The 14,328-nt window shown below is 34.8% G+C and overlaps 2 protein-coding genes across 3 annotated transcripts in view; both read left to right on the top strand.

The window, feature by feature from the left end:
• The window catches only part of FASN1 (Fatty acid synthase 1), a 100,566-nt gene extending 94,128 nt beyond the window's left edge, over positions 1 to 6,438 (top strand). For both annotated transcript variants that reach the window (XM_019049530.2, XM_019049522.2), the window contains exons 25-29: positions 510 to 736; positions 1,489 to 1,722; positions 3,136 to 3,399; positions 3,752 to 3,991; positions 5,018 to 6,438. In XM_019049530.2, the coding sequence (XP_018905075.2) occupies positions 510 to 736; positions 1,489 to 1,722; positions 3,136 to 3,399; positions 3,752 to 3,991; positions 5,018 to 5,134 (1,082 nt within the window). In that variant the 3' untranslated portion in view covers positions 5,135 to 6,438. The remainder of the gene's footprint in view (positions 1 to 509; positions 737 to 1,488; positions 1,723 to 3,135; positions 3,400 to 3,751; positions 3,992 to 5,017) is intronic.
• Positions 6,439 to 9,400: 2,962 nt separating this feature from the next.
• Positions 9,401 to 14,326, top strand: Ntmt (N-terminal methyltransferase). The gene is made up of 4 exons (XM_019049543.2): positions 9,401 to 9,844; positions 10,779 to 10,962; positions 12,038 to 12,152; positions 12,840 to 14,326. Exons 1-4 carry the CDS (start codon positions 9,674 to 9,676, stop codon positions 13,075 to 13,077), a joined length of 708 nt encoding a protein of 235 aa, XP_018905088.1. The 5' UTR covers positions 9,401 to 9,673; the 3' UTR covers positions 13,078 to 14,326.
• Positions 14,327 to 14,328: the final 2 nt, after the last annotated feature.

The raw sequence follows: 14,328 nt of genomic DNA on the forward strand, positions 1-14,328 counted from the left end.
TTTTTTAGTTTTTTTATGATTTCATCATTTGCATGTTGGGCCAAGTTTAACAGGAAGTTATCAAGTTGCATCGATATTGAACCCAGCAAAAGATGTTTGAAAGTAAGAAATAAAACTCAAAACTACCCCTAAATCATTTTTTTTCTGAATTGTGACTCAAATCCTCTGTTTGATTCAGCCTTATTCATAAACCCACTTCAAGCTCTTGCGTAAATTTTGCGTTGGAAGAGCCTAAGTTAATCAGTATTTTATCCTTTTTCCCCCATTTTATTCCAATGGAAGGCTGGAAACATTAATCTGAAAAGTGTTTGTATGTTTTTGTTTTTTGTCAAAGGAATTTTATAAACAGTTAAAGTACAAGTGCTTCATTATTCAGAGTTTTCTTCTTATTCTGGGAAAAAAGTTTAGCTTTGTGTTTTTCCCGCAATTTCTATCAGTATTGTAATTAGATGTCTCACTTTACACTATCTCCAACAATGTGTCTAATCATCCACGTTTTCATGTTGCAGGTATTAAGGACACAAAAACAGTCAACACAAGTGTTTCTTTAGCCGACTTAGGAATGGATTCGCTCATGGGATCTGAAATCAAACAAACTCTAGAACGAAATTACGACGTTGTATTAAGTGCCCAAGAAATCCGAGGACTTACCTTCGGAAAATTACTCGACCTACAAAGCGGTGGCAGCAGTGAACCATCAGCCCCTGCACAATCTCCTAGTAAAGATGGATCTCAAGTGAGTAATTTTTAATGTAAATCAGCGGGCTGATCATTAAAATTGATAAACAAAGCGGTAGTCTAGTAGGAAAAATGGAAAATGAAGCGATCCTATTGGTTGAAACAAGTGGTTGTCGTAGACCAAGGGGAATGATGGGGTACCTATAGGGTCTCCTCTGGGTTGCTGTTAGTTAGTCTATTACTTACCTCATTGGTCTATTGTAAGCATCTGCTTCCGCCAGTAGGATTGCTCCATTTTTTCTTTGTCTTCTTGGTCTACCGCTTAATCTATCAACTCCAATAATAAGCCTGCTGCTGTAATTCTGACGCAGCTGCTTTTTTGGGTTTGATTTTTCTCTTTTACCTTACTGCTTTATGTACTTTCTTTCTAAGATTATGCAACATTTTAATCCTCATTAAGTACATTTTTCATTCCAAGAACGTGACATCTCATCGTTTAGATCGACTTGAAAAGAATTTATGAATTTAAGCCAAATCATCTCATTTATGGATTTTTTTCCTCGCTCTTTTTATCATTGCACTGTTTGTTAATTTTTAACAAACCTTGTAAAAAATGCCTTAGAAGTAAATGTAAATAAAAGAGAAATGTTAAAGAATTGATGCTTTAAATTTTACCCACAGCTGATTTAAAAATCAAAGTTTGTGCCATATCCAAGTTATCATAAAATTTTCTAGAGGCAGCATGGAGATAATATTTTTCTTAAGATTTTTATCACGCCTATCTAACCCAGTTTTCTACGTTTTGTGCAGGTCCAATTCAACAGTTCCCTCCCTGCTCTGATGCCGTCTGAAACTCTGGTAGAACTTGTGTCCAAAGCCAAATCGAGTCAAGCAGCTGGTCTCTTTGTTGTTCATCCGATCGAGGGAGTTGTCTCTGCGTTGGCCGGTGTAGCAAAAGAATTAAATGTTCCTGTGTGGGGACTCCAGTGCACAAAGAACGCTCCTCTTAGCTCTATTCAAGACTTAGCCGCTTCTTATATTCAGGTACTTTACTTCGTGTTCCGCATTGTATCTTAACACTGATTTGGTTCAACATTTTTAGACATTTTGCGTGTTCAAATGTTTGTAACATCTAGATTGTGTTACTAAGACAAGTATCTCTATTACAATGTTTCAAAATTTCTGCTCCTTCTCTAATTTTTTAAAAGAGAATCTGTTAGAGTTGGGCCGAAATGGAATTTTCGCGTCACCGAAACCGGATCCGGATATCGGTTTTTTGTATCCGGCCGGAGCCGGATACCGGATAATTAAAAAAAGTATCTGGCCGGATCCGGATAGTACCGGATCCGGTTAGTGCTTTTTCGCGCGAAAAATGTTGCGATTTTTGAGGTTAAGTTTACTCGACTCACGATCGGTCGTAGCTAACAAAATTCGGGCCTTGAATTTCTTTCCTTATTTCTAGTGTCACAATTGCAATAGTACAAAAATCATGGTTGACAAATAATATGTGTCATAAATATAGCAAGGCAGTTTCTAGCTTTTCGCAGCTGTGCTCATATGTTCAGCAGGAGGGTGTTATCAGAAGTCAGAAATGTAAACAAAACAAAAGTGGAAAACAGCGCTGCCAATCTGACAGTTTTGAACGCACCGCCGCCGCATGCCAATCCAAAGTCACAGCAAATCAAAGCCTGTCTTGACGGAAAATTATTCGGTCAATTTCTGTTGATGAGAATCTCTAAATGAACGAGAGAAATGGATGTTTCAACGGATCACAAACTTAATTGGCCTTCGTTTCGATATTACCGAAACAAACAGCGTGCTGCGACACTACAATGAATGCGGAGTATTGAAGGAGAAGAAAAAAAAGTCAAAAGTTTCAGGAAAAAATACAGAAAATTGTATTGATAGGGAAGAAAAAAGAAAGAATATCTCCAAAAATTTATCGAAATTTTCAGGGCCAAAAAAGCACTATTCGGCGGGTCCAAAAACCGGATAGCGCGATTATCCGGCCGGATCCGGATACTCGCGAAAATCGTATCCGGCCGGATAATCCGGCAATCCGGATAATCGCCGGATATCCGGCCCAACTCTAGAATCTGTGTATATTTTTGCCAAACATTTCCAAAGAAAACTTTTGGAAATGTGAAAAAGAGTCTTACAAAACTATGTCCAAAAACGATGTTCAGTTATCCTCCTAAAAAAGTCAAATGTGAAAGAAATATCGCTAAGGGAGATTAGTGTTGTTATTTTCTTGATCTTTGCTAAATATGCAATGGTACCGATAACTTACTTCGGAGTTTTTCAGCACTGAATTTTTCTTTCTTAGACAGTCTCTCATATCCTCTTTTAACTTTTAATGGACGTGTTCTGAATAGTCTGAAATCCTAAAGATGTAACTTTTATTTGTAAAGTTTTTTAAATTCTATGATTGAATGTTGTGTTAATTATGGTTCACAGGAAGTGAAAAGGAAACAAAAATCTGGTCCCTACTCGTTAGCTGGATACTCATTCGGTGCCTGTGTTGCATTTGAGATGGGTCTCCAGCTAGAAGCTGCGGGTGAGAAAGTGTCCTTAGTTCTATTAGACGGTTCACCTGACTATGTTGCCAGTCATACCGGAAGCTACAAGCAGAAAAAGGAACAGAAAGGTGGACAACAGGCTGGCGATGCTGATGCTTTAACGTACTTCATTCAATTGTTCAAGGATGTTGACTACCAAAAGGTATCCACTATTTTCATTTTAAACTTATGTTATTGTTCTGAATTATGCTCTATTCTAAGGAATTCAAACATTACCTCCCAGCATTCGTACTAAAAACATGGACCATCAAGTTCCATAAAGCCTATTTAAATTTGTAAGCCTAATTCCTCAGAAAGTTTCAGTTTTTAAGAAGAAATTGTCCTTTTATTCTCATTGAGCTTCATTCAACTTTTATCTTTAAATCATGAAATTTATTTCACCAAGTAACCTTTTCAACATGACTCACCTTTGCAGTTTGACTTCTTTTGCATTAGTGCATCCTGACCTACCAAACAAGGAATTATCTAACGTGTTTTTTAATTTCCTTTCGCAGACCCAAAAGGAACTGTCATCCTTACCTAGTTACGAATCCCGACTGAAGAAAGTGACAGAAATCCTAGCAGGTGCCACGTCTTACCCCGCTGCTGATCTTGCCACTGCTGCAGAGTCCTTCTACAAGAAATTAGTCGCTGCTGATGCATACAAACCAACCGGCAAATTCGGCGGAGAAATCACCTTAGTCAAAGCTCAAGATAACTATGTAACTCTCGGAAACGACTACGGACTAACACCTGTGAGTATTTCTACTCTCTAAGTAGTATTTTACAAAGTTAAAGTAGTAATAATATTTCAACGTAATGTCATAATGTTGCAATCAAACTGCAATTTTGGAAAAAATAGGGACAATTTTCCACGATTTTTGGCGATTCCATAACCAACCTCGAGGGTTTCTTGACTAAAAGAGGTAGGCAATCTGCATCACAACCAGCAATTGCAAACTATTGCCCCTTTATTCCAATTTATTGTAATATTATTGCAATGAATGTTCATAATCTTGGCCTTCCAAATAGGAAAATAAGCAATCCACACATCTTGCCACAAAATTGTAATAATTTGACAATATTTTTGCAACTTATGGCGGTCTCTGCTATTTCGGTCATTCGTTTTTACGAGTAAGCAAGGGTGGCTGCATAGTGATCGGTATGAATAAGATTGAGAAAGTAAATTATTGAGTATCTTTTTGCAGTGTAAGGAGTTGGTTTTTGTCTATTTTTTTACTTTCAAACTTGTTGTACTATAATGCATAATTATCACATCAGCAATGTTGTTGTGTGGTTGTTGTTGTTGTTTTTTTCATTCTTTAAAATTGCACTTCACAAGCTGAATACCCTCTTTCTTCCATTTTCTGTGATTTTTTGCCGCGTCCAAATGAAGCAGTTCATATGATAAGCCATCTTACATTGAAATTTTCTTGTGGTGAAATTATTTGATTTAAGGAGATTTTACCTTGTGCCACTTTATTACATATGTATTGAAAAAAATGTTGGCAATACCAGCACCTAGAAAAGGACGGCAGATAAAGCAGAAATTCTCGGTCCTGTCTGCTTGAAGCTTAGTGAACCATGCCAAGCTTTTGTTTGACTTCATTACCGAATTTTCAGTATTTAGAATTGAGAATCTCAGCTGCAACTACCAAGCTTTTTTGGGTGCGAAGACTACAACAAAGTATTTTTCTGTGTAAATTATACTTTTCTTTTCATAGATAATCAAAAATATTTGCGGAATTTATCTTATTATTATTTTTTTGTCACTTTTTCAGATCTGTAAGAAAACAGTCCAAGTTCACTCTCTAAAAGGAAACCACAGAGAAATTCTTCAAGGTGAAAGCGGCCACAAACTAGCCCAACTACTCAATTCAGGTCTAAATGCTGTTTGAAGAGCAGAACATGAAAAATCTGTTCCAATATCAGAAAGAGTGTATGTTGTGTAGTATATACCAATCTTTAATGACTTTTTCTATAATGAATCATTGTACATAAAATGTCTGAATACTTTTGTATTTATTTATATTTTTTTTTTTGTTTGATGTAAGGTATGACTTAGTGTCATACAACTGTCTTGTGACTAATGTCCCCCGCAGTGTAATGTTTTTTTTTTTTTTTTTTTGTGTCAAAAAAGTGATATTTTCTTGAGGGAAAAAAATCTAAGTTCAAAATTCTTTATAGCCGGTGTGAGGCGTTATTTTTCTGTCGAAAAATATCTCTGATCCAAAACATCCATGTTTTGGCTGTTTCATTGCCGGTGCAAAAATATCTTTTGTCAGGAACTAAAAAGACCGTTGTTTTTTTTTCATTTTCCTTGTAGGAGCATTTATTTTGTACCAACAAAATTTGTTTGTTAAAGTTTTTTATATTTTCTTTCGATCGATTTCAAATTGATTATGACCAAGTTTTTACTGCTATTATAGTCGTAGACATCTGAGTCTTTAAACATTGAAAATCTGTTGTAGTCGAATTTCTTTAAATTACTTTTTGTTATCCTTATTTTTATGTTTAGCTCATTGTTTTTCGATGTCACTTATCCCGAGCTGTTTAAAAACCGCCCCTCCTTAACTGCAAAGTAGTGTCTCTCCTCCCCTTTCCCAAAATTGTGATAATTGATTATAAGTTAAAAGCATTTATGTAGTTCATGATAAGGTAAACACAAGTAGATGAAATCTATTGTGTCTGGTGTCTGACACCGAACGGGTGTTTTCCTTTACAGCTGACACAGGAGTCTATTTCTAATTGGTAGTAGATTTATCCTTGACATAGTCTGAGGCTAAAAGTCATAAAATTCTTGGAAAATGTCCTGCATTCCAGATTCTTGACAAGCATTTCCTTTTCTACCAGCCAATTTCTGCTTCCCTGATCTTTTATTTTAATTTTTTCTTTTTTCTATAGTTAGAGGAATAGAGGGAAAAAAAAAAAAAAACTTTGGCAGAATTTAACTTAATTGCTGTGAATTAGCATTTATATTGCTTTCAATTCAAGTAGATGATCCGTCAATTTTCTTCTTCTTTTTCCCGGAATGCTTGTCGCAATTTTCTGGAACTTCCCCCTGGGATATCTGAAGATTTTCAGGATATTTGACTGGTGTTTAAACTGGAAATCATTGGAAAATTTGTAAAAAATTTCTATACATTCGCACGAAAAAATTATCATGTAGTGAGTAAATTGATTTGCAAAAAAAAAAAAAAAATATAGAAAAAAAAGGGAAAATTAAAGTAAAAAAGTTGTAACAAAATAGAAGGGGGAAAATTATTTGAATATTTAGGAAATGTTGTATGAAACACAACATTCTCTTAGTTTTTAATATCTTTGGGGGAAAATTCAATGTAAGGGTTTTACAATGGCTGTAAAAAGGTCTGTCATCGAAGTATTTTTCGGTCAAAACATTCCATTTTCTTTTCTGTAATAAGTCTCTGTTAGGTAGTCAAATTTTAGAATGTACGTCGTTTGACTGTTCTCCCTAGTGTCAAACAGATCTTCTCATCAACAATTTATTTTATTCTATTTTTATCAATCCAACATAAAAGTATCAGGTGTCCCTTTGACACTTGAGAAAAAATTTTCCCAAAATGTGCATCAAAGCCATTGTAATTTTTTTCTTATTTTGCATTATTTTGGATTTCAAACGTTCCCTCCATTCAGTCTTAACTATTTAAATGTCTGGTGCATCCGTACTGAATGAGTAATCATTGTTAATATTTCAACCACCTTTTTTACAAAGAAGGAAATTAATGACCCTTTTCAGCCATTCCTAAAATGTCAAATCCCCAACATCACAAACATAAATCGTAAGTGACTAATTTTTTTGTCAGTTGTCTAATTCTTTCTTATTTTATGTGGAAGTAACTGAAAGTTTGTATCATTTCCATCTTAACTCACAAAGTGAAGTTCTGTAGATTTTAAAGGAAGAAAAAAAGGGAAGGAAGATCCTAATTTTTTTCTGTGTTAGTAACTGATTCGCTTAGGATTTCTTTTTTCAAATATGTAATTTCATTACATACTATTTTCCAGATTATTTATATTCCCTTTCTTGGTTTATGTTTTGTAAATATTTTATGAACTGATAAATTTAAGTGTTAAAAAAAAGAAAGTCGTTTTCAATTTATTTTTGTTAACCAACAATCCTGCAAACTAAAACAAATTATCTAACAAAGTTTTACATTTTTATGTAACAAAGTTTTCTTAACGCCTATTCAGAGGCCAAGATTTTAAAACCAGCAGCCTGATTGTTGAAATTCATGTCGGCACAAAGAGAACCGAAAATCGATATATTACAAGGCGCATGTAGGGCTATGTCTTGTCTTATCTTGCGGACATAGCCAGTTAAAGTTTCAACTATCAGACTGCTGGTGTCCTAGCAACTTTCAATGATAATGGCTCTCATAAATAAAGTGTGCCTTTAATCTAAAAGAACTACTCTCCTGGAAAAGGAGACAAACTCTAGAGGCAACGATAGCTCAATTTCATTCCAATTCTTGGAAACTCTCGATGCCTTAATGCATAAATGAATGACTGAATTACCTTACCTATTTGAAATATTCCTCGGGACTGATCAGAGTTACATGAAAATTTTATACCTGCGTATTGTAAATAGTTGTACCCTTCTCCCATTAATATCGAATTAAAGATCTCAGGAGCTTCAGAAGTTGATAAGAGAAACCCAAGGTTGTATTTAAGAGTAAACCGTGACTGTAAAACTGAGGTTCCTTCATTATCAAGCTGGTTGTTGAAACTTACTTAGAATGCTATAGACAAAGAGAAAATGGAGCAATCCTGTTGGAAGTTGGTGGTTGCAGTAAACAAAGGAGGTAAGTAGTAGAGTAACTGACGGCAATTTACAAGAGACCATATCGTTAGTCCAATATTTTCCCCCTCTATGGTCTGTGAAAACCATCCATTTCAACCAATGGGATCGTTTCATTTTCCTATCGTCTTTCTTTCCAGAATTACAATTATCAGCTTGTAGTTGTCAAAAAAAAAAAAAAAAAAAAAAAAAAAAAAAATAACTTGTTGGCCATTCAATATCGAATTGACAAGATCCAGAATCTGAAAGAATCCCTGCCTTGCATCAAATTTTTTATCCAGGGTCAGTTCACTTAAAATACGCTATTTGCCCGATCCACGGCTCCCCTTACATCTTACAATTTTAGTAAGTGATTTACACCAATGGATCAACTGTTGTAGGTAGTAAAACTCAGGGGAAACCAATCAAACTGGTGTAAGCAACTATCACGGCCCTCAAGTTGCTCATTTGGCCTATCTTAGTTTTTGAAGGCGAACTGATCAAATCGAATCCTGCATACAGGCATACACCCTTGCAGAGCACTCACAATGGAGGCTCAGACCTCCCCTACCCCTCAACTCGGGAGTCGTGCAATCCATAGGTAGCCTCCGAGGCTGGATGAGGACTGCATGAGCTCTTGTTCATTATATGTGTATAGAGTTTCCATAATTAAATTTTCCAATGGGGCCTATGTAAAAGATTACTGACAATGAGAATATTGCTCTGCTCTGAGGTGTTCTCTTAGGAAAATTCAAAAATCCCGCGTAAATTGGAATTCTGGATCGGCAGCGCTGAAGTGGCCGTGGTTCTAACTAGCATTCAAAACATAACCTACAAAACAAGCAAGTGGCGGGATTCTGTTTTCTAGAATTTTCTCGAGTGTCGTATCCATCTTCCCGCGGTTTTCTACCAAACCTATAACCTCAAGAAAGAAAATCAAAATATGAAAATAATGAAATGAACTGAACAACTGTTCACATCATGTTTTGGTGCTTGTTACTAAGTAGTTTTTTTAAGTAAATAGTTAACTATCAGTGATTTCTTGTCTATTTTTGTCCAAGCCGTACTTATTTTTCTCCTTGTCCTTTTTCTATATTTGTTTGTTATTTTCAAGTAAGAAAATAAATTATTAGAAAATTAAAGCCAATTTATGCATTAAAACCAAAAAATTCCTTTCCTAAACGGAAGTGTCAGTCGAGCTTCTATACAACACACTACACATGCATTGCAATGACTCTAAAGAAAACAAGTTCAAAGCTAAAAATTTCAAAAGTTGATGTAGCATAAATGAAAAAAAAAAAGTGCTCTGAAAATTTATTAAGCAGCAAATATTTTTCTGCTGGGAAAACCTGTATGTTCCTAAAAAGCAAGTGTGTACTTTTTTCAATACCCATTTTGTGAACTCCATGCTCATACTTCTCAGTACTTTTTAATTTTTCTACTAGCATGAAAGCAATGAGTTAGATTTGGATCAAAAAGTTTCTCTCACCTCCTCTTTGATAAGTTACATTTATTTTTATTCACTGTTACTCCAACATAATCCAAGGAAGAAGGTTGAGCATCTCTCTGGGCCTCCAGGTCTTCGGAAGATAACTTCTCCAGAAGCTGTTTATACCTGCCTTTTCAAGCAAAACCCTCAAAAATGAGTTCTGATACAGAGGATCAAATAACTTCTCCGGATGAATTCTATGAAAAGTGCTACAACCACTGGTCAAAAATTCCTGCAACCATGAACGGTGTATTGGATGGCCTCAGTCATATTTCTTGCATAGATGTTAGTGGCTCAGAAGAATTTTTAGAGAAAATTTATAGAGTAAGTGCCTTGGAATTTTTTTTACAACCACCTATCTTCTAGACGCACTATATTCCAAAGAACACTTCAGAAATGGTCGTGGAGATTGGTGCACTCGTTCTGCTTGTGGTTTAAACAAATAACTCTTAATGAGTGCCACTCTGTTTGTGTACTTACGCCACTCACAATGTCAAAGTACTGTCCAAAAATATATATTTCTGCCCCCCAAAAAAATTCCATTATTAAAATGAAATTTCACAACAGGCTTGACAGGGAGATAAGACCAAAAACAATTCCATGGATTCGGCAACCGCATGGAATACTCCCTCCTCATGTGCTGAACTTTCTATGACACTCTCCACCTAGGAATCTATTGATAGTTTGTGGCATCTTAAGTTAAACTCTATGTAGCACTTTAGTTTTGGAGCTACAATTTCACTCTGTAATTCACTCATATTTACCTGTAAGAGGACGGTTACAATTTTTTTTTAAAAATTTGTTTTGAATTTTCCTCCTTGCTTGATGAAAATAAGGCATGCACCCATAATGATCAAAGAAATTATCACTTGGCAGGTGATATTTTGCAAAATTACATTGTAATGAAGTCCCTTTAGCTCTGGTGCCTTCCATTAGGAATAATATTCTGGAAAATAATGATGTTTACCGGAAGCCGCAGCTGGATTTATGGAAAGTAACTGAGGTGATTATTTTAGGCGGCAATGTATGGAAGTGAGCTGACAGGTATTGAAAGCAACACTCACCAATTGAGCGATACGATGCCAAATGAAATACAAGACTGAATTAAAAAAAAAAAGAAAATCTACAAATGAAGAAGGTACCTCTAATACCTACAGGCGGTCAAATTGTAAAGCCGGCTCTGCATGAAAAATTTCTAATGAGTCACAAAAATTGTTAAATTTTTCTTACGTTGTTATAACTTTAATTGTTGATGTAGACTCCTCAGCATCCCGGAAAATCCAGAGCTCTTGACTGCGGAGCTGGCATCGGAAGAGTCACCAAGTATCTACTGGCAAAATTCTTTGACAAAGTTGATTTAGTCGAACAGAATCCAACATTCATTGAAGAAGCTAAAAAAAGCCTCAGTTCTAACCCAAAGGTTGATCAATTCATCTGTGTTGGTAAGCTGGATACCTACGGCATGTTAAAGTTAAATAATTTTCTGAAACAGAATTGAAAGAGAGAATAAAATATGTTACCATTATCCAAACCAATAAAATGCGTATTTGAATGAAATATGAACAGAGGTTATTAAAATTTCTCTACATCCTGTTGGTCTCAAAAATCTGTCACTTCATAAAAAAAGAAGATGGGAGGAAGTTTTTTTTACGCACATCTCCTTTTGATAATCTCAGCTAGAAAGGATATTTTACTTGAAATCAAAGGTTTCAAAATGAGAGGTATTTCTATTTATGCCAAAAGTAACAATTTTTCCTGATTTTTTACGTATGCAATGCTCAAGTGGAAGTTCACGTAAGTATCTCCATTAGGGTGGTCCCAAATCACCACCACTCTTTTATTTTTTAAGAGAAACAACCTACCTTTATCGCTAAAAATTCACACAGTATATTCTGGTAACAGAAAAAACATCAAGGAAATTTTCAAGAAGTTACGTTGATCAGTTTTCCAAAGAGCAAATGACCGGAATGAAATCTGTAACGTTGCAAACGGAGATATGTAGTATTACACTTTGGCCACGGATATGCATGATTTCCAATAAAAAATTACCATCTAGCGCCAAGCTGAGAAGATGGCAAACTTAATATTTTCCTTGTCTTCTTTGTCTGATAAAGTTTTGATGAGAAGAGTGTTAACATCAGTATACAAGATTTCAATTTTTCAAGCTCCAGGGATGAGTGGTATTTTTCATAAGCTTTCTCAAGTTCCTGAAAAAAAAAATGACCATCTATTGGAAATCTCCTCTAAGTAATGGCTGTGGCTCATGTTTTTTCTACAATCTGTGGATCACAAAATCAAGGAGTTGTGTATCTCAGACTTAATTTATCTGTTTTTAAAGTGCTTTTAATGTAGGAATGATACACAGCTTTTTTTTGTACTCACAAGGCCTCTATTTTTTTATTTATTTATTTATTCATAACAAAATGAATTTAGCACGTATTAAAATGCATGTATTGATTTTTCCCATCTTCTGAAGATTTAAAACGAGGTACTCTCCTCTCTTCTTCTGCCAAATAGGTCTGCAAAATTTTATGCCGGACTTAGAAGGACCTAAGTACGATGTAGTCTGGATTCAATGGGTTATGCAAAATGTTGTAGATGAAGATGTGGTGAAGTTTTTAAAAAAATGCAAGTAAGTGTTCGATCCTTGTTTTCTACATCTTTCTTTTTCAAAACCTGTTTAAATGCGAGCGGAATTATCAATATTTGTATTTATGCATGCTGAATTGGACTGTTAAAACAAACACTTGGTATCAGTTATGTAGCAGTTTTGTGTTCCTAATAAACCCCTTTACTTTTAAGTATTTTCCCACAAAAAAAAAAAAAAAAAAAAAAAAAAAAAAAAAAAAAAAAAATCATTTTTAAATCAGGTCCAGGAAATTTTTGTGTCGAGGCCAGAGTTCTTTGCCCTCCTGACATGAAGATGTAACTACACTTCTCACTTCACGCAAATTGTAGTTCCTAATTGTAAAATATGGTCCGTTTCTTGTCAGATATAAACCACGTATCTCGTTCGCAGAGTTTTAAAATCTCCGCCCCTGCTTTATTTGTTCAAAGGAGAGAAAATCAACATCGTTCCCTGAAGTTTTTACCAAAAAATTTTCTGCTTGGAAAAGATAAATCATGACAGTCTGTAAGAATTGCTTTCTAGCAGTTTTCTTGCTTAAAAATAAAATATGACAAGAAGTTTGCACGTCGCAAAGCGAGATACATGGTTTGGGAGTTACATAATCGATCAAAATTTTATTGAATTTGAAAGTAGATGGATTTTTTTTTTTTTTTGCTGGTAAAACAATTTATTTTTGTTTGCAATTTTCAGATTGATTCTTAACGAGCGAGGCATCATTGTGTTGAAAGAAAATGTTACATCGTCTGATGAGGATGACATTGATACCAGTGATTCAACCATCACGCGATCATGCAAGTCCTACAACCGGTTATTCAAAGAAGCAAAATTGCACTGTTTTAGAACGAAAGTTCAAAGAAAATTTCCGAAAGAACTATACTCGGTAATGATGTTTGCTACGAAACCATACAGCAAAGAATCAGTCAAGTGACTTAATCTATTATAGGGGTGCTTTGAAAGAGTAGTATTTTTCATCTGGTCATACTCTACATTTCAGTGAGAAAATTAGACCGTAAATTTTATTCAAAGTTGAATAAAACCTCGGAAATAAGAACCCAGGTTTATGAAACCTTGAAGCAATATTCTCTAGGAATTATTCGCACTTGGCACTTGAGTCTTGAACTGTTCCAAACAGACCAAAATTCAAAACTTGCTTATTGCAAAGTACTGCAGTCTTCATCGCTGCAGCGCTTTATCTTGAGTCTGGATCTGTTGGTAACAGAATGATATGCAACTTCTGAAGTGATCAGACTTTAGTTCTGAATCTGTGGTGTCCAAGACCTAGTACCCTCAAAATAATAATTTATTTGGAATCAAAACGTGTGAAGCTGACGAAATGAGGCATACGCGTTTTCTCAAGATCAAAATTTCTTAAGAGAAATGAATATCTATTTTTAGCGCAATTTTATCAAGCCATTCTACTGTGCTTGTAAACATAACTGAATGGATATTGAGGCCTTGCCAAAGCTCTAATTAAATACCAATTTTCAGGGAAACCTGTCAGTTTTTTCTCCGCATTGTCTTGCGCATTTTATTTGCAATTTAATTTCATGACTCCAAGAGTTATAAGAGGAAAACATGCATTATTTTCTTCTAAAATGAATGATTTATCAGTGAGACTTTTGCAAAATTCAAATGCTTGTGAAGCACAGTGTTTTTTTTGGACACTTAGTGTTGTAGTTGATTTAAACAAGGGGATAATCTCTAAGTCTCTCTAGCGTTTTATTAGCATCTGTTGTATGACAAGCTGTTGTGAATTTGAGAAAAACATAAAATCTAAGTATAAAAAGTTACTCCTTATTGGAAGCTTTTACAAGTGCTTGACCTGTTAAAGATGCATCAGTGTTTTTTTACCACAATTCCTGCCATTATTATCTGTATTTGCACAATTTTGAACGTTTTCATATTTTTTTAAGTAATTCAATGAACTAAGGTTTTCTGGTTTTGTTTGTATTTTTCTACTTGTATTGTTTACTAGCAGCAACTCAGATTAATTTAAGTATCGCTCAGTGTTCATCGGCTCATTCAACAGAGTTTTCTTAGGCTCTGATCATAGACTATAGTATTCGCTCATCATTTAAAAATTCAAAGTTTTCATGTGTTATTGTTTGGTCAACTTTTTTGTTTGCTTTTATAAATAAACGTGCTCTTATTAAGGGTTTCTTATTTTTTCTCTTGCATA

The sequence above is a fragment of the Bemisia tabaci genome, chromosome 4, assembly GCF_918797505.1.
Source record: "Bemisia tabaci chromosome 4, PGI_BMITA_v3".
Taxonomy (NCBI): domain Eukaryota; kingdom Metazoa; phylum Arthropoda; class Insecta; order Hemiptera; family Aleyrodidae; genus Bemisia; species Bemisia tabaci.